This window comes from Rhinoraja longicauda, chromosome 2 (assembly GCF_053455715.1).
Source record: "Rhinoraja longicauda isolate Sanriku21f chromosome 2, sRhiLon1.1, whole genome shotgun sequence".
NCBI lineage: Eukaryota > Metazoa > Chordata > Chondrichthyes > Rajiformes > Arhynchobatidae > Rhinoraja > Rhinoraja longicauda.
In genome coordinates this window covers 92404170-92426420 of record NC_135954.1, presented here as the reverse complement: position 1 = coordinate 92426420, position 22251 = coordinate 92404170, and the positions used below count along the sequence as shown (strand labels likewise).

Genomic DNA, 22251 nt, shown 5'->3' with positions numbered 1-22251 from the left:
GAGGCTGAATGATCTATTCTTGCTCCTGATTTATATTTTATATTAACATTTCTATGCTAAGCATTCACAGCCTTACGAATTCAGTACTGTACAATTTCTCCTATGTACCCTCCTATGTCTACTTGGACTGTTCTATTCTAAATTAAACATTCATTTCTTTGATCAAACACTTCACAAATCAAAAGATGTTACTTGCATTAGATCATTAAAACATTGATATATTCGTCACACACAAATGTAGCATTAATTTCTTGCCAAATATTCCAGAAATCAACATTTCAGAAAGCGATGTCCTATGTATGACAATTTGGGGATGTCTGAGTTAGATCATAATTGGTTACCACCTCACACCATTGATGTAAACTTTACAAATGGAAATGATCAAATCTGTTTCGAAATTTTCTCTTTGCCATCACTGAGCCCTGTTTGGTGGGAGGAGCAAGGGATTGGTGGGAAAGAGAATTCCACATTTCCACTAATTTTCACCAACAGTTGTCTTTGCATTTATTGACATAGAGAAGCCCCCATTTAAGGTAGGTTGTTTGAGATTAATAGATTCTTCTTCCAATTTCGATGGCAAAAGTTATCTAACTTTGCTTAAAAATTTGATTGTTCTGAGGCTATGTTTTACTAGAATCATACAGCGTGGAAACAGACAGTTTGGCCCACAGTCTACACTATCAAACATCCGTTTACAATAATCCCATTCTTCCCATATTCTTATGAAGCACTGCAATCCCTTCCCCCAATTCTACTGTTTGCTTATGCTCCAGGAGTAGTTACAATAGCTGATTTAATTAACAATCTGCTCCCTTTTATAATATGGACAGAAGTCCATGCCTGTCTGAGGTAGAAACTTCACACAGACGGCACCAGATATCAGAATTAAACCTAGGATGCTGGGGTTGTGTGTCAGCAGTTCTACCAGTTGCACCACTGTTCACGTTGTCACATTTTGATTGTTTAAAAAAAAAATGCTTCAAGCCCTTGTGTTGGCAAGTCCATAGAATAGAAGGCAGCAGACTAACCACCTGCAGTTTTTGTTTTTAAATCTTTCAACCTATCCAATAGTTTAAAAGAAACTCCATCTGAACTCTGGATTAATATTACTTTGTAGTCATTGTTTAGAACACACATCTTGTGGCCAGTTGTCATTAAGGGAGCAGGAATCTTGCCTGTGAGTGGGGCACCTTTGCTTTAGGTTCTTGCTGTGATTTGGAGCTAGTTTTTGATACCGGGGAGGGGAAACTGTCAATCCTTGTGCACTGCAGCCACTGGAAGCTGATATTGAAGAGGTCCGGATCTGCTTCCAATTATTATTGAAATGCCACGTTAAGTATTTTCATCTCGGTGAAGGAGCAATAATGATCGAGTAACATAATTTGCACACAGAACAATAGTTCCGCACCTCCCTTTAGTTTCTAATTTGAGTCATTTCATTGATGTCAGTTTTGGCAACAAGCTGTCCACTTGCGCTCCTGTCAAACTTGAGATTAAAATAAAATGATTGCCATAGAATAAAATTATAAAGTATTACCCAAGCAGCTTGGTTACCTAATCTTAAAACCATGAATTAACAGCGATTTTCAGTAGGGCCACGATTTGTCATTGTGGGCGAGGCAGATATCGGTGTGTGTGTGTGAAATTAATGCTTCTCTTTAGATAGTAAACAAAAACACGTGGGTGGTGGAATTCCATCAAATAAAAATGATAAAAAGTTGCTGTATGTTTACAGATACAGAGAAGGACCTATTAAATGCTGAAGATTAGAAAATGACCTAGAATTGAATTAATGCAGGAAGAGGGAAGAGGGAATAACAAAATGGATTTATTGGAACGATAAGATAAGAATTAGAAACATATTTGACATTTAAAAACATATCCCTTGTCAACCATTTGCTACATGTTAATGACACTCATTCCTGCAGTTTAAACTCATTCCTGCAGTTTAAATTGTTCCCATTCTGGACTAGGAACGTTGGGAATGCAGAGGCATTTATCACAGTGGTGAAAGGGTTTTGCTATTAATTGGCAGCTCCAACTTCCTGTGCCTTTTAATGGGGAAAAAAGAAACTACAAATCAAACAGATGTTAAAAAAATATGAATGAGATGGAATATGTCTGAAGAGGCATGGAGTGGTCTAAATAGAGCAGCAAGTTCTGGATATCTACAACTTGCAGTTCATATGTTTGTCACTTACTGGGTTAATGGCATCAATTGATTGCAAGGTTTTGTTTTTATTACATTCTTGGTTCTCTTTAGTCAGTTCATCTGGTTGGATTTGAGTTTGGGTTTTGGTGCTGTTAACACTATATATAAAAGCAAATTTGTGTTTATTTGTAGATATTTAAATAGAAACAAAAAGACTGCTTTCTAAATGTAATGTTCTGTTCTAGTCATTCATTGAACAGTCTCATAATGTAAAGCAGAAGTTTGAGGTTTTTTTGGGAACATTATTGATTTGCATTTGCACTTTGAAATCCCAGTATACCAGAATCAAGTATAGCATTCAGGAGGAAATTTACTAAGAATAGAACCTTTTTTCATAATCATATGGTTAATAATTGCTAGTTGGAGAGGATGCGAAAGAAACTACAAGTATAAAACTTGTTCAACGTGAGTTGCAATTAAATTTAACAACAAATTGATCATAGAGATATAAGGAAGGTATCACAAAATGCTGGAGTAATTCAGACCTGCTGAGTTACTCCAGCATTTTTCGATTTGTGCCAGCATCTGCAGTTATTTTCCTACACTATAGAGATATAAGGAGATACATCATGCCATGGTTGAAATGGAATGAACCTTCTGCTGGGAGTAGATTAGCCAATTACCTTCTGGAAGATTTAGATTTGTCCACGTGAATGACTTGAGCATAATTATTGTAGTCTGGTGAAGTGTTACGCTACCACCTGAACTTAATACTGCTGGTGCTTAGAGAGGTTGAACTGAAAGCAGGAGGCTGTGATTCATCAGGAACTGAGCAACAAGTTAAAACGGTAAGCAAACTGCATCCATGGATAGGGAGCAGCTCTTTGCAGGCAACTACTGGGAGTGGGTTCTCTACTTGAACATTCTTTAATGTTCACTTTTGCATGGATACAGAATGTTAAATGTCTAAAATTCCAGCCATTTTGAAAATAATTTACTTTATTAATAGGGTTTGTCTTTCGGTCCATTTTATTTGTTGCAGTAGATTAATTCCCTTCTGCAAGGATCACAGAATTGAGTTCTTCAGCAATACCATTTAAAAAGAATTATTATATATTTATGGTATTCTTTGTATTGTATCTGTATCTGTGCTCTGTGGACGGCTTAATTGGATTAATGTACAGTCTTTGACTGGTTTGTACAGAAACAAAAGCTTTTCACTGTACCTTGGTACATGTAGCAATAAAAAACTGAACTAAACTAAATTGTTCGTGGTCTTGGTGAATAGTGCAGCTTCAGCGTAAATTGAAAGTGACATTTCTTATTCATCTTCCTTAAATTTGTAATTTTAACAGTCAGGAATCAAGAATGTTTAATTGTCATATGTGCTGGTACCAGAATGATTAAATTATTTCCTGCAGCAGCTTTACAGGTACATTAAATCCAATAAACAAACAAATACATGTACAATAAATTTGTCCATTATTCGAAGTAAACCTGACCTTGATAATGCAAGCCAAAGTATGTGGTACAACCTTAATTGTGCAAAGTCTGTAGTGGTTCCGTGCTGAGGCATGGTTTGTGGGTAGGGTGGATCAGGAGCCTGGAGTAAACCAAAGGATTCAGTGAAAATCAGAAATTATTAATATTGGTAACTGGAAATAAAAACAGGAAAATGCTGGAAAGAAGTCTATGGAAAACATTTCAGGATGAAGGCCTATTTTATTTTGTTAAGTTGTTATTGTTTAGTGAAGGGGTATGATTCGGTTCCATCTAACTTATTGAAGCGTTCCTGACTGGTGCAACAGTGGCCAAATTTTAGTTCTAAACTCCAGTCTCCTTGCAATAAAGACCAATATGCTGCATGTGCATGATAATCTTTTGTGTTTCATGCACAAGAGAATCTAGATCGCTTTGGAATCCCCCGTCCTTTTTGATAAGTCTGTTTTTTTATTCCAACTACAAAGTGCATGACGTTATACTTAATTGCCAAGCTTTTGCAAAGTCACTATTCAAATCCTGTTGCAGAGTCCAAATCTCTTCATGCTTGCACATTTATCTGCGTGTTATCAGGAAAGGGATGGAATGGTTTACTTTGAGTTTTTTTTAGACATAGCAGGAAAATAGAGTTTGAAGCGAACAGCCTAGATTCATCGAATCAGAATTGTTCTAGTGTAGTAGAAAGCTGTAATGTGCTGGAAACTTATGGAGCACTCCAATCAGACTTTGGGCAAGTGAGAAAAACAATGAATATAGAACATTGAGATATACACCGATCAGCCAAAACATTATGACCACTGACAGGCGAAGTGAATAACATTGATTATCTTGTTACAATGGCACCTGTCAAGAGGTGGGATATATTAGGCAGCAAGTGAACAGTCAGTTCTTGAAGTTGATGTGTTGGTTGCAGGAGAAATGGGCAGGAGTAAAGACCTGAGTGACTTTGACAAGGGCTAAATTGTTATAGCCAGAGGACTGGGTCAGAGCATCTCTGAAACGGCAAGGCTTGTGGGGTGCTCCCGGTCACTGGTGTAGTGAGTAGCTACTTACAGTGGTCAAAGGAGGGACAAAGCACAAACTGGCAACAGGGAGTTGGGCGCCCAAGGCTCATCGATGCGCGAGGGCAACGAAGGCTATCCCGTCTGGTTCGCACCGACAGAAGGTCTATTGTGGCACAAGTCACAGAAAATTTTAATGGCGGTTACGGGTAGAATGTGTCACAATACACAGTACATCGCACCCTGCTGCATATGGGGCTGCACACGGAGGACCAACAGCATATTAGGCAGGTGGTCACAATGTTTTGGCTCATCAGTTCATAATGTTTTGACTGATCGGTGTATAGCACAGGAATAGTCCCTTTGGCCCACCATGACTGCATCAACCATAGTATAAATCTAACTAATCTCCTGCACATAATCTGTATGCCTCAATTTCCTGCCTCTTCTTGTATCTGTTCACATGGGTCTTAAATGTTGTCATCATGTCTGCCAATACCCATGGTGGTGCATTCTTGGCATCAATGACTCTCTATCCCCAAAAATCCTCTCCAGTAATTTCCATACCACTGGTGTAGGGGCTCACTGGCCTATAATTTTCTAGATTATCCCTGTTGCCTTTCTTAAACATAGGGACAACATTGGCTATTCTCCATTCTGCTCGGACTCGCCTGTGGCTAAAGAGGATACAAAGATCCCTGTCAAGGCCCAGCAATCCCCTACCTATCCCTCCCTTAATATCCTGGGAGAGATCTCATCAAGCCCAGGGGACTTGGCTATCCTAATGTTTTTCAAGACAACCAATACCACCACCTTAACATCAACATGCCCTAGAATATCAAAAGTATAGAAAAAACCTATTGGAAAAGACAGAAACAATGGAACAGAGAGATCAGCGGGAGCTAAGACTTAGATGAATGTGGTGTTTTACTTTATGACTAAAAATATCTGTGGGTCACGGTGTTTGTCATGTGCAGTTGTAATCTACTTATTCTTAATGTCAGATCTAAGATTCTCTAATGAAGTTTAACAGCAGTGAACTGGGAATCGGGATTATATTAGCATCGCATGATATTGGTACTTCGTTTTAATGGGACAGAAATTTTACGTAACCTCAGAGGCTTAAACAAAGAAAGTTCAGAGAATTGATAAATTGAGGGATCAAGACATCCAAATGTTCTATTAGGATTTCATTTTAAGAGGGGAAGAAAAGGTGTGCGTGAAAATATGAGTAACAACAGTGTTAACAAAGGCAGTGGGATGTGTGGATGTGTGGAGAGCAGTGGGATCCATGAGTGCAAAGATGGTGCAACTTAGATTGTTTATTACTGGTTGCAAAACAGGAAGAGCAGATGGGGGAGCTCGGGTCAGTCAGTATCTGTGGAGAGAAATGCACAGTTGAAGTTTCGAGTCGTGGCCCTTCACCCAGCATGTTTAGTTTCTTGTGCCTCCATTTTAACGACTGGTTAATGGATTTGAGTGAATCCTAATGATGAATGCTTGAAATTCTCACTTCTCCAGCCCAGCTCCAGTCAGCTTTGCAGTTAAAAGTTAGTCATGCTGATCTAAGTGAAGTGATTTTTGGGTTATGTAACACTTGATGAAGATAAAACAACATTGTCTGATAGAGCAGTTTGAGCAATTGTAAAAGAGGGCTGATGTAATAAATTGATATCAACATAATATTTCTTATTATTGACCTTTTATAAGGTAACCATCCTCCATGCACTGGTTTGCTGGAGCCATGCCCCCTTAATTCGGAAGGATATTTGTAATTTCGGTAACAAGATCTGTTTATTGGAGTTTGTTGAGACCCTTCTTTAAAAAGACTCTAATAGTAAAAGTTTTTTAAAATGTACTTTTTATTTACTCAGAATAGAGATTTATTGCCTCACTGAATCTAGAACTCTCAGTGTTACAGCCGTGGTGTTAGACTGAATGGCTATTCCTTGACCAACGCTTTGGAGCAGAGCAACACATAAAGTGATGGAGGAACTCAGCGGGTTCGGCAGCATCTGTGAGGAGTCAGGTGATGGCTTGGGTCGGGACCTATCTTCAGACTGCAGGAGGGACTAGAAGCAGATTTCATTAAGAAACACATCTCTGGCAGTGGGATCATTGGAATGGCCAGCATTTGTTCACCTTCCCTTATTATCTTTTATGGGGAAGGGACTACCAGAATGCTGGACTTTGATTCTATGATGTGCTCGGGAGATTACTTACTAATTACACAATATTCATTCTCTCTCCCCTTCCCAATTGTCACTGCAGTATTTAAGTGTCTGGTCCAAGCAAGTTTCTCACCAATGGTGAATTCCCCTGACTTATTGATGTAGATAGATTTGGCAATGCTAATATTATTAAATTTCAGGATCATTTTTATTTTAATCTACACTTTCGCTGTAACATTACATTTTGCTCTGTTTATTTTCTCTTTTGCATCTCCTGATTTTCTCATGTATGGTATGATTTGTCTGTTTTTCTGTTATTCTCTGTGTCTTGTTATGTGACAATAATAAAAAAACATAAACCAGTTACTGGAGATAACCATTGCTTCTGTCACTTTGTAACTGCTGAGAGCTATCTGACAAAGAGATAACTGGCAAGTGTTGATATGTTCTGCTTTTGTCCCATTGACAGAATACGTGTCAGGACAATGCCCTCAATGAATGTTGTAGCTTGCTCGAGTTCTAAAGTCTGGATGCTGTCATGATTCATAAGCTTTGATATGTCCAAAATGTTTAAATATTTTTTGATGATATAGGGTGACTCAGATTAGCTGGGTTTAGTTTATGTGATTGTGGCAATTTAGGGAAGAGAGTCATCTATCTGACTGAAGATGGTTGCAAATGCTTCCATCTTGTCTTTTGAACTTGCAACTGTTGAGGATGGGAATGTTCATGGAGCCTCTTCCTACTGATGTTTAATTCCCCATTATTGTTGTTTGTGGATGGAATGCCAAGTTTTCTAGTATGTGGGTTTTGGATTACTTCACATTTTTTAATAGTAACTGCTTCTACTTAGCCCTTTGTTATAACTTCACCAGATTGGTGCCTCATTATTTTTGGAACAATCCAGTAGAGCTCTTGGCAAGTTTGTCCCCGTCCCCCCCCCCCCCATTGAACTAGGGTTGGAGTGATGCAGGAATGAACATAGTAAGAAAGTAGATATTAAGCGTTTAGTTTAGTGACACAGCATGGAAACTTCAAAAACGATTGAAAGTGAGTAAACTGCCAAGCTGGCTGAAATAGTTCTGGCTTCTAAAAAAAACAGGGGAGACTGTGCCATCTCTGACCTTTATTTTTCTATCCTCCCTATAAAAAGAAGGATGTTGAAGGATTGAAGGACTAAAATCATTGCTTGAAATGAGAGGATTAATCTGTAATTGTAGGCCAGTTATCTTAATTTTGGTAGTAGGCAAATGGTTGGAATCTATTTTGAGCGATGGAATAAACACTCAATTAGAGAAGCATTGATTAATCAAAGCCAGTCAATGTGGATTTGTTAAGGACCTGCCTAACTCACTTGAGTTGTTTGAAGAGATGAGGAAGGAAGGTCAATGGCGCAGTTCACTTGATGAGTCCAAGTGGAGTTTGGAGAGATTTTGACAAAATCCCACATGACAAAACAAAGCAAAAGACCAAGTGATCCAAGAGAATTGAGAGAGCCAAGACCCAAATTGTATCTAAAAGTGTTGCCCAGCAAGAAGTGAAGATAATGATTGACATAACGTGACTGGAATGGGGTTTTGGAGGGTTCGGTGCTCCATTTTTGCAAGAGTCAGGAAGTCATATTGCGGATTTTTAAAACTTTGATTACGCTGATGTTGCAGTATTTGAGCAGTTCTGGTCACCACATTGCAGGAAAGATGGAGGCTTTGGAGAGAGTACAGAAGAGATTTAGCAGAATGTTGCGTGGATTAGAGGGCATTAGCTATAAGGAGAGGTTGGACAAAGTTAGATTGTTTTCTCTGGAGTGTTGGAGGCTGAGGGTACACCTGATAGAAGTTTATAAAATTGAAAGACGTAGATGTTCAGAACCTTTTTTCCCCCTCAGGGTGAAAATGTCGAAGATGAGAGCTTTAAGACTAGATGGAGAATCTTGGGTAATGACCACAGATTCTTAACAGAAGTGGAGCATGTTTGCACAGTGATTTAAAAAAAAACATGGGAGATTTATTAGCCTCACTGTAGTGAAGTCCACAGCTTGAGTATTGTACTTGCATTCGATAACTAAATTACTGGAGACATTTAAAACTTTTAATAAATGGTTAGTGTTATGAAACTCTTACTCCTCAGGTGCTAACTGATAGATTTACAGCATTTTGGGGGGGGTTTTAACTCAAAAGATGATTTCAGTGGAGAGGGTGCAGAGTGGATTTGAAGAAGGTGCCAGTACTGTAGAATTAGTTTGCTTTGGAACATGGGCAAAGGGGTGATGTTTAAATTACAAAGCTGATAGATAAACAGGAAGATTTATTTCCTTTCACAGATGAATCAGAAAACAGGGGGTATATATGTATATATAACAACTGATAGAAAGAACAGAGAGGAGAGCTTGTTTCATCCGAGGGTGAAGTGTGTCTAGAGCATGCTGCCTGAAGTGTGTGTGTGTTTTTGAACAGCTGTGACTTGCAGGAGTATGGATTAAGTGATGCAAGATTAGGTCAGGCATTTTTCTGACCTGGTTTAAGAGGATGAAGTGAATGCCTTTTTCCTTTGTGGCAAATTGTCTGAGATTCGAAGATAGTCGCAGACTGAAGCATATTCCATGCACAGATTTTTGCGTTGTATCAGATTATCATTTTGCTGATGGTTTGAACTGGCAGATCTATACCACAAATTAAATTATACTTTGCGTTCCTGAGTTGCTTTGGGTAAATTGTAGCAAACAAGGCTGTGTTTTGGGAAGCATCTTTGGGAGTTAAGATTGTGTCCATACAGGTCTGGGCACCCTTGGCACCCTAGTCTCAGTCAATAAATGGCCTCTAAATGTTCAATTAATTATTGAAGTATAACAGCTAATTTTTGGCATATCCGCACTTGTGCAAATCGCATTGGTTATTTGCATATATACGGGAACTTTGAATTTGAAGTAAAATAAATCAAATCTCTAAGGCATCTGTACTAATAAACCCATGATTGCTTGATGTGACAGCTCACGGTATATCTTTCTCTGGAAGAGTCGTCATGCTCCAGTGCCATCTTGGGTGATAACACCATTATGATCGGGAACTAGGGAACCATTTCAAAGTTACTTGGGAATTTGACAAGCAGAAAAAACCCCATCTTAAATTTTAGATTTTAGATTTAGAGATACAGCGTGGGAACAGGCCCTTCGGCCCACCGAGTCTGCGCCGCCCAGCGATCCCCACACATTAACACTATCCTACACACACTAGGGACAATTTTTTTTTACATTTACCCAGTCAATTAACCTACATACCTGTACGTCTTTGGAGTGTGGGAGGAAACCGAAGATCTCGGAGAAAACCCACGCAGGTCACGGGGAGAACGTACAAACTCCGTACAGATGGCGTCCGTAGTCAGGATCGAACCTGAGTCTCCGGCGCTGCATTCGCTGTAAGGCAGCAACTCTACCGCTGCGCCACCGTGCCAAATTTAAACCTATCTTGGATTTAAAAGTATGGATCAAAAACCTGTTACCATGGAACCTCCCCACAGTAATCAAACACCAATATCTCTTAAGAACAGAGATTCTGCTTTAACGGCAGGTAACCATTAAAATTGATAAGCAATCACTTGTGCAACAATATTTTTTAAACAATGTAACATGATAAATTATTGTAGGGTTACTGTGGTTTGGGGCAGGGATAATCCTGTGATTTAATGTATGTTGCAACCGCTTAAGTTCATTCACTGTATAGTTAATATCGCCAATAGAGACAATCCACATGGCTACCTGAGGAGAAATTGCTTTGCTATATTTGTATATCTCAATTGTTTAAGTATTTGTAATTAAAATATGGAGAATTCCAGTCCTTTGAGGAATTCTGAGTAACTTGTACTTTTTTTTCCCCCAGCAATGGCAGGGCCCAGACCTGTGGTAATTAGTGGACCCTCTGGTGCAGGCAAGAGCAGCCTCCTGAAGATTCTTTTCAAGGAGTATGAGGAGATTTTTGGATTCAGTGTCTCGCGTTAGTACGATTATTTTAATTTCTCCCTTTGGTGTAGACTGTGGATAGTAAGAGTTGTCTCTCAAACAATTTAAGTAAAATGGAGTAATAAACAAAATACTGGACGAACTCAACGATTGAGCAGCATCTATGGTTTAGGGGTTGGTGAGGTGGGAGGAATTGTTAGCTTTTCTAGTCAAGACCGAGAGGGGGGAGAGATGGCTAGTAGGGGAGCAATGTGAGGGTCTCGCACAATTCCCGTCAAAGAGAAGAGGAAAACTTCTTTAAAGTCGAAACATCAACAATTCCTTCCCCCACCAAAGATACTGTTTGACCCACTAAGTTCCTCCAGCAGTTTAGGTTTTTTTTTGCCCGAGATACCAGCATCTGCACTCTCCTGTGTATTCCAGTGAAATTAAGACTGCCTTAGTTATTACCTTTGTCTTCCACTGTCCATGCAAATTCATTATTCTTTCCCTAATTCCCAATTTAAAAAAAAGCCTCACTTGATTCTGCTCATGTTAACTTTATTAAGAAAAGCAATGTGGAGGTACTTTTAAATATATAACTTGCCATTTGTTCTTGGTTTCTTAATTGAGTGAGGACTTGTTTGTTACTTGCATTATTGAAGCATTAAAGGTTGGTTAGATTGCTCTGTAAGCAAAAATCTGGAATTAGAAATGTGAACACAGAATTGGAACCGTATTAGATAAAAGCAAATCCAGAAAATTATCTTTCTGTAGATAACAAATTAAACTGGATTGAGTTGTTTATTTGGAAAAAGCAATTTTGCAGATTTGACAGGTAATTGTTGTCATATTCCTGCTTTTAATGAATTGTAGTCAAAGGCAGATGTAACGTACACCTGACATGGATAACGTGTTTTCAATCTTGAGTCGGCATAGCAATTTATTCCATAATAAGTTGAATAGATATTTTGCACAATTCATGCTGCGATTCAAAACTTAATCACCATGTTTCTGCTATTAATGCACTGATAAATACACTGTGTACTGTGAACTTACCAAATAGTGAAAGGCCTGAATAGAGTGGATGTGGCGAGGATGTTTCCACTAGTGGGAGATTTTGGGACCAGAGGGAATAGCCTCAGAATAAAAAGATGTATCTTTCGAATGGGGATGAGGAGGAACTTCTTTAGCTAGAGGGTGGTGAATCTGAGGAATTTATTGGTACAGAAGTCATAGTGGAGACAGAGATCGACAGGTTCTTGATTAGTAAAGGCAGGATAATGAGGTTAAGAGGGAAAGATAGATCAGCCATGATTGAATGGTGGAGTAGACTCGATGGCTGAATGGCTTAATTCTGCTCTTATGACTTATGAAGTGCTCCAATTTGAACTCAAAACAACTCTGACTTTTGCATTAGCCATTTTTGGTGCCCTCTTTCTCTCTCCATTAAAGCTACTTTATTCCAAATTCTGTTGTATTCTTGATTTAATGGGAACCAAAATCCTTCATTTGCATTGGTGTGAGATGCTTGTCCTTTCACTGAACAGCTTGTCATTTACAATCTATAATAAAACACCTGCGTAGCTAATTCCTGATCCTTCCAATCTCTCTTCATCGTTGTGTGCATTACACTTATAAAAATGCAGCCCTTAAAACATAGTTCTATAAAGCTTTTGTAAAAAAGTTATTAAAATTTAAAAGATGATACCCCAATTTGTAATTTAAAAGGAAATAAAAGAACATGCTGCTTACTTACACTGCTTATTTCAAAGACAAACTTGTAAAAATTAATGCGGCTCCTTTGCTTTGAAGAACTGGTATGGTACAATGCATATGTTTCAAATGACAGTCGGATGATAATGAGAATTATTTTGCAGATACAACAAGAAATCCAAGACCAGGCGAAGTAAATGGCAAAGGTTAGCACCCATTTTATTGAACCTCCAAGCATAACACTTTAAATTCATGGCTAATATTCTCCATCTCTGTTTCGTGAGTAGCAAGACAGGTGTCCAAAATTATTGATACATTTTTCATCGGTGTTCTTGCATGTATAAAGGAGGTAGCTGTGACCTACGGATTCTATGGACTATGATACATTTATTTTTAAAACAGTATTTAGATGGCTACATGTCCTGGTTTGAAATTCTCTGTGGGTTTCATTGTCTGTGTAGTATTCTGTCATGTGTAAGAAGGAACTGCAGATGCTGGTTTAAACCGAAGATCGACACAAAAGTCTGAAGAAGGGTCTCGACCCAAAATGTCAACCATTCCTTCTCTCCAGAGATGCTGCCTGTCCTGCAGAGTTACTCCAGCTTTTTGTGTCTATCTTTAGTATTCTGTCAGTCTTTTCCATTGGGTGAATAAGAAAATGTAATTTGACAATTCTTTAAATGCTTGTGGTTTATGGGGAGAAAAAGCCTAATTAACCCTGATTTTCATTTGTTTAGTGTCATTGGTATAGAATGGGCTAGTTGTGCATATAGTGATGTCCCAATCAAATTGTGCAGTGAGCTTCTCAACGACAAAATATAATGTAATGAAGGTGTTTCAGGGTAATTTCTCAAACTGGCTTCCTGATTAATAGGCTTGGGCTGGTCGACATTGTACTCTGAATGTGCAGGTGTTATTGCCAGTGTGTGTTTTGTAATAATGATCAAGTGTTTTGTTTTTGATCTTAAACTAGATTACCACTTTGTATCGAGGGAAGAAATGCTTCGTGGTATTGCAGCTGGGGAATTTATAGAAAGTGCCGAGTTCTCGGGCAACCTGTATGGTACAAGGTTTGTACAATACAATACAATACAATACAATACAATATATCTTTATTGTCATTGTACAGGGGTACAACGAGATTGGGAATGCGCCTCCCATACGATGCAATAATTTAATTAGCTAGTCAGTATTAATTTAAACAACAACAACCCAACGAAACAAATTGTAACAGTTTTAAGACAGAATAAAGTGCAAGTAGATCTGTGCCGGATCACTGCGATGTGACCATCCGGCTCAGCAGGACCGGTTCATAGCAGCTATGGCCCTGGGGATGAAGCTGTTCCTGAGTCTGGAGGTGCGGGCGTAGAAGGCCTTGTATCGTCTGCCCGATGGAAGGAGTTCGAACAGACTGTTGCAGGGGTGTGAAGAGTCTTTGTGGATGCTGGTGGCTTTTCTGAGGCATCGTGTGTTGTAGATGCCCTCCAAAGCTGATAGCTGTGTTCCGATGGTCCTCTGAGCTCTATGGACTACCCGCTGAAGAGCTTTCCTTTCTGCCTCCGTGCAGCTGAGGTACCACACAGGGGTGCCATGTGTTAGGATGCTCTCGATGGTGCAGCGGTAGAATGTCGTCAGCAGCTGTTGGGGTAGACCAAACTTCTTCAGTGTTCTTAGCTAGAACAGTCGTTGCTGTGCCTTCTTGACCAGCGCAGCAGTGTTATTGGACCATGTTAGGTCCTCCGAAATGTGAGTGCCCAGAAACTTGAAGCTGGACACTCTCTCCACACTGTCCCCGTTGATAAAGATCGGGGCGTATTCCCCGTTATGTGACCTACGGAAGTTGATGATCAGCTCCTTGGTCTTGGTGGTATTTAGGGACTGGTTGTTATCAGCACCAGTCCGCCAGGTTCTGCACCTCTGCTCTGTATTTTGTTTCATCACCGTTGGTGATCAGCCCAATCACCGTTGTGTCGTCTGCAAACTTGACAATGGTGTTGGTGTCGAATGCAGGAACACAGTCGTGTGTGAAGAGGGAGTAGAGCATGGGGCTCAGAACACAGCCCTGTGGTGTGCCGGTACTCAGGGTGATAGTGGAGGACAGGTGCGGGCCCATTCTCACTGCCTGTGGTCGCTCCAGCAGGAAGTCCAGGATCCAGTCGCATAATGACGAGCTGAGGCCTAGCTGGTGGAGTTTGGTGATGAGCTTGGTGGGGATGACCGTGTTGAAGGCAGAGCTATAGTCAATGAATAGCATCCTCACGTACGTGCCCTGTCTCTCCAGGTGAGTCAGGACAGTGTGAAGAGCCAGAGAGATGGCGTCCTCTGTGGATCTATTTGCCCTGTATGCAAATTGATGTGGGTCCAGTGAGTCAGGGATGCTGGATTTGATGTGTGAGAGGACCAGCCTTTCAAAGCCCTTCATGACTATCGGAGTTAGGGCAACCGGACGGTAGTCGTTCAGGTTGGTGATCTTTGCTTTTTTTGGCACCGGCACTATGTTAGCCGACTTCAGGCACTTGGGAACTGTAGCCAGAGATAATGACAGGTTAAAGATCCTGGTGAATACCTCAGCCAACTGTTCAGCACAGTCCTTTTGTACCCTTCCTTGAACTCCATCCGGGCCTGCAGCCTTGCGTGGGTTGACCCTTTGCAGAGCGCGTTGTACGTCCTGTGTGCTCAGTTGCAAGACCAGTCCCTCGGCTGCAGTTCTTCCACTCAAGGTGGTGTTGCCAGTTTAGAAGCGGGCAAAAAAGGTGTTTAGCTCGTTGGTTAGTGTCATATCGCTGTGGGGGCAGGCAGCTGCTATTGTAGCCAGTGATGTCCCTGACACCCTGCCACATGCTTCTGGCGTCCGTGGTGTTGAAGTGGTCTTCCACCCGTTGCCTGTGGGTGTCTTTGGCCCTTTTAATACCTCTGTTCAGGTTTGATCTGGCAACACTGTGTGCTGAAGTGTCACCAGATTTAACGGCATTGCTGCGTGCCCTCAGCAGGTTCTGTACCTCCTTATTCATCCAGGGTTCCGGTTTGGGAACATCTTTATTTCCTTGCCTCCGTGACATTCTCCACACAGCAGTTGATGTAGGAGAGCACAGTGGATGTGTATTCCTCCAAGTCTACCTCTGAACCGCAGGTCGCCTGCTGTGCAAACAGGTCCCAGTCGGTGCGATATTAACTTTGAAACATGGAGGGTCTAATGGGTTGATGCTACATATTCTGAACTCTTAAAGGTCAGTGATGGCTATTTTAAGTGGGCATTCCTTAAAATTTGTAAAATCCAGTGGCTGAAATCTTTTGTTTTTTCACTGTTGACTATATCTGTGTTTTGGTTTTAATTATTTCAAATTAAATATTGAAAATTTGACTCCTCTGGAGGGGAGATTTAACTGACTTGCTTGGATGAAGTAAACAGGACAGACATTTCCTGTAGCAGAGGGATCACAAACTAAGGGGCAAAGATTTAAAGAATTGGTGGAAGGTTTGGACTGTGGGGAACTGGAATCCATTGTCAAAAAGGGTAAAACAAAAATGCTCTCATCATATTTAATACTATTTTCCGGTATACCTTAAGAGTAATAACCTAATGGGTTCCAGACCAAGTGCTGGAGTTCTTTCTCAACAGGCATGTTCAAGATGGGCGAATGCCTGTCTCCCCTACTGTAAATATAATGTGATTTGTATGATGTACAGTTGGAACATTGGGCGAGGAGGATGTTTTTATTTTATGATTGTGGTTGGAATCTTACTGAAATTAGTGACTAAACTCATTAAGATAATTTAATGCTTGTGAACTTCATTTGTCTGTTGTACATTGTGTAATGCAGCTTTGGTGGAAGAAGCTCAAAGTGATTTGCATTCCTTTATGTTATGGCAAGTCGTAGGCGAAGTACATTGAGGTAGACGTTTATTGTAACATTAACAACCGTGACAATCAACGCACCAAACGACAGACAACCATAAATCTTACTGTCTCCTCCGGAGGACTAAACCAGACTGCCTAGTTCCTTTACCTGCGCACCACCTCACCTCTTCTACCAATCAGAGGGTTCGATGGTCTGGACCAATCCCTGTGTCCCTACATGACCCCCCCCCCAGAACCCTCGGTGCGGTACCGGGCAGGTGCCCGGACCACCCGACCGGAGCGGATGCGGAGAGGAGAGGGGAGCCCTGCCGGGGGTGGGGACGGGGAAACCGGCACCGCGGGAGGAGGGGAAACTGCCGGAGCCGGAGGCGGCAGTGGCAAGTAGACCGGGGGAAGCGGGGTCCCGAACGGGGGCAGCGAGGGGGAAAACTGCTGTACGGGGGCCGCGGCCGGAGGTCGGCCCCGGCGAGGAGGTTGAGCCGCTGTGACGGGCTGGTCTGGGTCCAAATAAGCAGGCTTGAGGCGGGACACCGAGACGACCTCTTGTCGTGTACCCACTTCTAACGTGAAGGTGACTGTGCCTCTCTTCACTACCCTGAACGGACCCTGGTAAACTGGCCGGAACGGGGGGCGGTGGGCATCGATGCGCCGGAAAACGAACTCGCAGTCGCCCAAGGCCGGCGGGACGTGTGAAGGGGGATCCCCGTGACGAGAAGCAGGGACCGGGGCCAGGGACCCCACCCGCGCTCGGAGTGAAGCTAAGAGTGCTGGCATGGAGGGAGGGGGGGTGGAACATTGGGGGAGAACGTCGCCTGGTACCCGCAGGGGCGAGCCATAGACCAGGTCTGCCGAGGAAGCTCCGAGATCGTGCTTTGGAGCCGTGCGGATACCCAGGAGAACCCATGGGAGCTGGTCGGCCCAGTCGGGGCCGGACAGGCGGGCAGTGAGTGAGGCTTTAAGCTGCCTGTGGAACCGTTCCACCATCCCGTTGGCCTGGGGGTGATAGGCGGTGGTTTGTGTAATCGGGACCCGCACAGCTGAGTCAGGGCCACCCACAGGGATGAGGTGAATTGGGTGCCTCGGTCGGTAGTGATGCGTCCGGGACGCCGAAACGGGCAATCCAATTTAGTGCCAGAGCCCGCGCGCAGGAGGCTGCTGAGATGTCGGACAACGGGAGCGCCTCTGGCCACCGGGTGAACCGCTCGACTACCGTGAGGAGGTGGGTGTAGCCCCTGGAGTGGGGTAACGGGCCGACGAGATCCACATGGATGTGGAGGAATCGGACTGCGGGGACCGTGAACTGCTGGACGGGGGGCCGAGTGTGCCGGTGGACCTTGGAGGTTTGGCACGGAATGCAGGAGCGGGACCAGGCGGCCACTTGCCTCCGCAGCCCGTGCCAGACAAATCGAGCCGCAATCAGAGCCGAAGTGGCCCGTATGGACGGATATGCCAGGCCGTGAATAGTGTCAAAAACCTGGCGCCGCATGGAAGTGGGTACTACCGGGCGGGTGCGCGGCAGAGAAACGTCGCACCAGAGTTTAGTACGCGTGGGACCACAGGCTACCTGTGCCAACCGCAACCCCGAGGTGGTGTGGGGGTACAGGGAGGGGGTGTCTTCCAGGCGCTGAGCCTCCGCGAGCTCCTGGAAATCCACCCCGGAACTTACCTCGGCAACCGGGGAAACCGCCGGTCTGGACATGGCATCCGCCACGGCGTTTAGTTTTCCCGCATTGTGCCGAACGTCTGTGGTAAATTCCGAAACGAAAGTGAGGTGTCTCTGTTGGCGGGCCGACCACGGATCGGAAACCTTCGAAAAAGCAAACGTCAGTGGCTTGTGGTCGGTGAAAGCCACGAAAAAGCGACCCTCTAAAAAATTGCGAAAATGACGGATCGCCAGGTAGAGGGCCAGGAGTTCCCGATCAAAGGCACTGTAAGCTATCTCGGGGCGGGTGAGCTGGCGGCTGAAAAAGGCCAAAGGGTGCCAGAGGCCGTTAACTTGCTGTTCTAAGACGCCCCCCACCGCCACGCCGGAGGCATCGACGGTGAGGGCGGTGGGGGCAGAGGAGCGCGGGTGGACGAGCATGGTGGCGTTCGCGAGGGCCAGCTTGGCTGCCGCGAAAGCCGCGTCGGCAGCAGGGGACCACACGAGCTCGGTGGGGTTACCCGCGAGGCATTGAAAAAGGGGGCGCATGATCCGGGCTGCCGCCGGGACGAAGCGGTGGTAAAAATTCACCATGCCTACAAACTCTTGTAACCCTTTGATAGTGTCGGGGCGGGGGAAGGAGCGGATAGCAGCCACCTTCTCAGGCAAGGGAACGGCACCGGCCTGTGTGATCCGATGGCCCAGGAAATCTACTGAGGATAGTCCGAATTGGCATTTGGACGGGTGTAGGATCAGACCGTGGTCCTGCAACCTTTGGAATATGGAGCGCACGTGGGACCGGTGTTTGTGAGCCAACCGACCTGCCACGAGAATATCGTCCAGATATATGAATACAAAAGGCATACCCCGACCCACATGATCCATCAGGCGTTGGAACGCTTGGGCGGCGTTTTTGAGGCCGAAAGGCATCCGCAGGCACTCGAAAAGCCCGAACGGGGTGATTGTGGCGGTCTTAGGAATGTCTGCGGGGCGAACCGGGATCTGGTGATACCCTCGGACTAAGTCCAGTTTTGAGAAAACCGTGGCACCCTCTAGGCTGGCAGAAAAATCCTGAATATGCGGGATCGGGTATCGGTCAGCCGTGGTGATGGCGTTCAGACGTCGGTAATCGCCACATGGTCTCCACCCCCCAGATGCTTTTGGGACCATGTGTAACGGTGAGGCCCACGGGCTGTCTGACGGGTGTATGATCCCCAGCCGTTCCAAAGTGAGGAACTCTTCGCGAGCGACTGCCAGCTTATCAGGGGGTAGGCGTCGGGCTCGGGCGAAAACAGGCGGTCCCTCCGTAGGGATGAAGTGCACGACTCCGTGCTTGGCGGCAGGTGTGTCGAATCGCTGGACTAGGAGCTCCGGGAATTCAGCGAGTATCGCAGCAAACGGGTCGGAGGTCGTGGTGACGGCCTGGACGGTCGGGCTGGATGACACGGAAACCGAAGGAGCGGGGGGGTCAACACTACTGGACGACGGCTGCAGGCTCTTCCCGCGGACGTCATGGATTAACGAAAAAGCCCAAAGGAAATCCGCTCCCAGGATTGCCTGGCCTACATCCGCGATGATGAAAGTCCAGTTGTAGGTCCTGGAACCAAAGGACAGGGACATGTCCCGTGTTCCGTAGGTACGGACAGGGCTGCCGTTGACCGCAATGAGTGGGGGGCCGGTCTTACCTGATCGCGCTTCTTGGCAGGATGGAGGCACAATGCTGACGATCGCCCCGGTGTCCACGAGGAAAACGGTACCCATATGTTGCTCCGCAAGGTAGAGGCGATGGTTCTGGCCGATCGAGATTGCCTCTACATTTGATCGGCCGAGGCATTTCCCGAGAATGTGCAGGGGCTTCTACAGTTGCGTGCCGCTGCTCCCCACCTTCCATGAAAGAAACACCAGCCGCGCTGGTGTGTTTCTATGTCGCGGGCCTGTTTCAAAATGGCCGCCGTCGACGTAGCAGCTTGGCGGATTTTTTGAAAAGTGGCGGGCGGATGGGCGCCATCTTGGCCACGCGGTCGGTCGCTCACCGGTGTTGAAACCCGATTTACTGACCCGGGGCGCCTCGCCTTTGCCGCGACCAGTGCGTCCGCCTTTTCTGCGAAATCCATCGGGTCCCCGAAAGTAACGTCTGCTAGGACTACGCGGACGTCCTCTGGCATCTTTTCGCGGAATGCCTCCTCGAACATGAGGCATTTGGTGTGTTCTCCCGCTAGAGTCATCATCTCCGTCATGAGGACCGACGGCGGTCGGTCCCCGAGCTCAGGTAAGTGCAGGAGTGTGCTGGCCCGCTGTTGTTGCCTGCGCCCGAAGGTTTTCAGCAGCAGCGACTTGAGGCCCGCATACTTGTCGGTTTCTGGCGGGTCAGTGACGTACTGTGCGACCCGTGCGGACGTTTCCGACGGCAGGACGCTCAGTAGATGGTAGAACCTGGTCGCGTCCTCCTGTATTCCCCGGAGGTGGAACTGTGCCTCCGCTTGGGCGAACCACAGGCGTGGTTGGTGGGCCCAGAACGGGGGCAGATGAACGCCGACTGCGTTTGGCGTCGATGCCTCCCGATGGGACATCTTGGTGATCTGTGATCACGTCGGGGTCACCACTATGGCGAGTCGTAGGCGAAGTACGTTGAGGTAGACGTTTATTGTAACATTAACAACCGTGACAATCAACGCACCAAACGACAGACAACCATAAATCTTACTGTCTCCTCCGGAGGACTAAACCAGACTGCCTAGTTCCTTTACCTGCGCACCACCTCACCTCTTCTACCAATCAGAGGTTTCGATGGTCTGGACCAATCCCTGTGTCCCTACAATGTACCATATTTGATTCACATGTAACTGCCCATGATATGCTTGATTTGCATAACTGAAATATCCATTGTGAAAAAAAAAATTCTTAATGGTCTCACAATATCTGCACTATTTCATTTTGCATCATATCCTCTTTAGAGTTTGATTTCCTTTTTATTGAAATAATCGAGTTAGGACCATCCAGCAGTTATTGTATATATACTTAAGTTATACCAGTACTTCCTGTGGGTTCACTGCTAACAGGCAACTTTAACTGCAACTTCAAGGATCTCCCTGTGTAGTACGGGCAAGATGCCTCTGCCTGCTGATACGACTACATTTTCATCATGCATGGTTTAAGGTTACAGCGAGGAGTAACCCAGCTTCTCACAACAAGAGTTCATGTGTGAAATTTGCAATAGAAGATGTCAATAAATCAGAAAAATAGAAATCATCAAATAGGAAAACCTAGCCTCTAGTGCTTCTGACTAGTTCCACAATGTGGTTCTAAAAAGCCAAATCAAAGATGTTCATACAAAGTAATGAATGGCATGTTCAGCAGTTCAATGACCATCTGAATAATAAAACTTGATGTTGAATGTTTTGATTCCTAATTTACATTATGATGGTAGGTGTTCTTTAAAAACCCTTTCAGAAATGCTAGACCAGGATTTTCAACAGCCCAATCCACCCTTTATTTGATCATGTTTGACATACATCACCTAATACTGATACAGATTTGCTTTGAATTATTTGACACCCATTTTCAACAATTCTTTTAGATCCATTTTTCCACTATGCTTCCTAAAGATGTGCTTCTTCATGTCACCACTGAATGATCAAGCTCCAGCTCAGCTTAAGGAGCCAGTAGAGGCAAAATTGGCTTAAAGGCTGCCTCTGAAAGCAAATAGAAATATTCTGGAACTTCCCCTGCCCCTTCCTCCCCCTCCATCCCCAATAATAGAAAAAGGTTTCAACACTTTAAACTATGCATTGCTTTGGCAATCTGAAACACCTCAATCTGATCATCCTTGAATCTTCTGTGTTTAATTGAGTGTAGATCTGATCCATGTCCCTGTCAAAATGTAATTTTTAGAATTATTCTGGTAAATTTAATAGTGCATGTAGAAACAATGTCTGTGGTTGTCCTAATATTGAAATCCTTGTTTCCTTCCAGTAAAACAGCAGTGCAAGCAGTTCTAGCCAAGAACCAAATCTGCATTCTTGACATAGACATGCAGGGTGTGAGGAACATCAAGAAAACAGAATGGTCGCCAATCTATCTTTCCATTCAGCCGCCTTCATTTAAAGTTCTAGTAAGTGCAGCATCAATTAAAGAGCATTGCCATGGGAATGGGGTTGTGCTTTTCATGAAAGCCATTACTATATTGTAGAGTCACTTTCAGCAGATAAATGGAGCCTTCCTCCCACCAGGTCACCATGCTGACCTTTTGGCAGACATCAATTCCTTTTATACCATCCCT

The 22251-nt window shown here is 44.0% G+C and overlaps 1 protein-coding gene across 1 annotated transcript in view; it reads left to right on the top strand.

Moving 5' to 3' along the window:
- guk1a (guanylate kinase 1a) overlaps positions 1 to 22251 on the top strand; it is a 55944-nt gene that overhangs the window by 19831 nt on the left and 13862 nt on the right. The window contains exons 2-5 of the mRNA XM_078424140.1: positions 10697 to 10810; positions 12636 to 12677; positions 13445 to 13541; positions 21945 to 22083. Coding sequence (XP_078280266.1) covers positions 10697 to 10810; positions 12636 to 12677; positions 13445 to 13541; positions 21945 to 22083 — 392 coding nt within the window. The remainder of the gene's footprint in view (positions 1 to 10696; positions 10811 to 12635; positions 12678 to 13444; positions 13542 to 21944; positions 22084 to 22251) is intronic.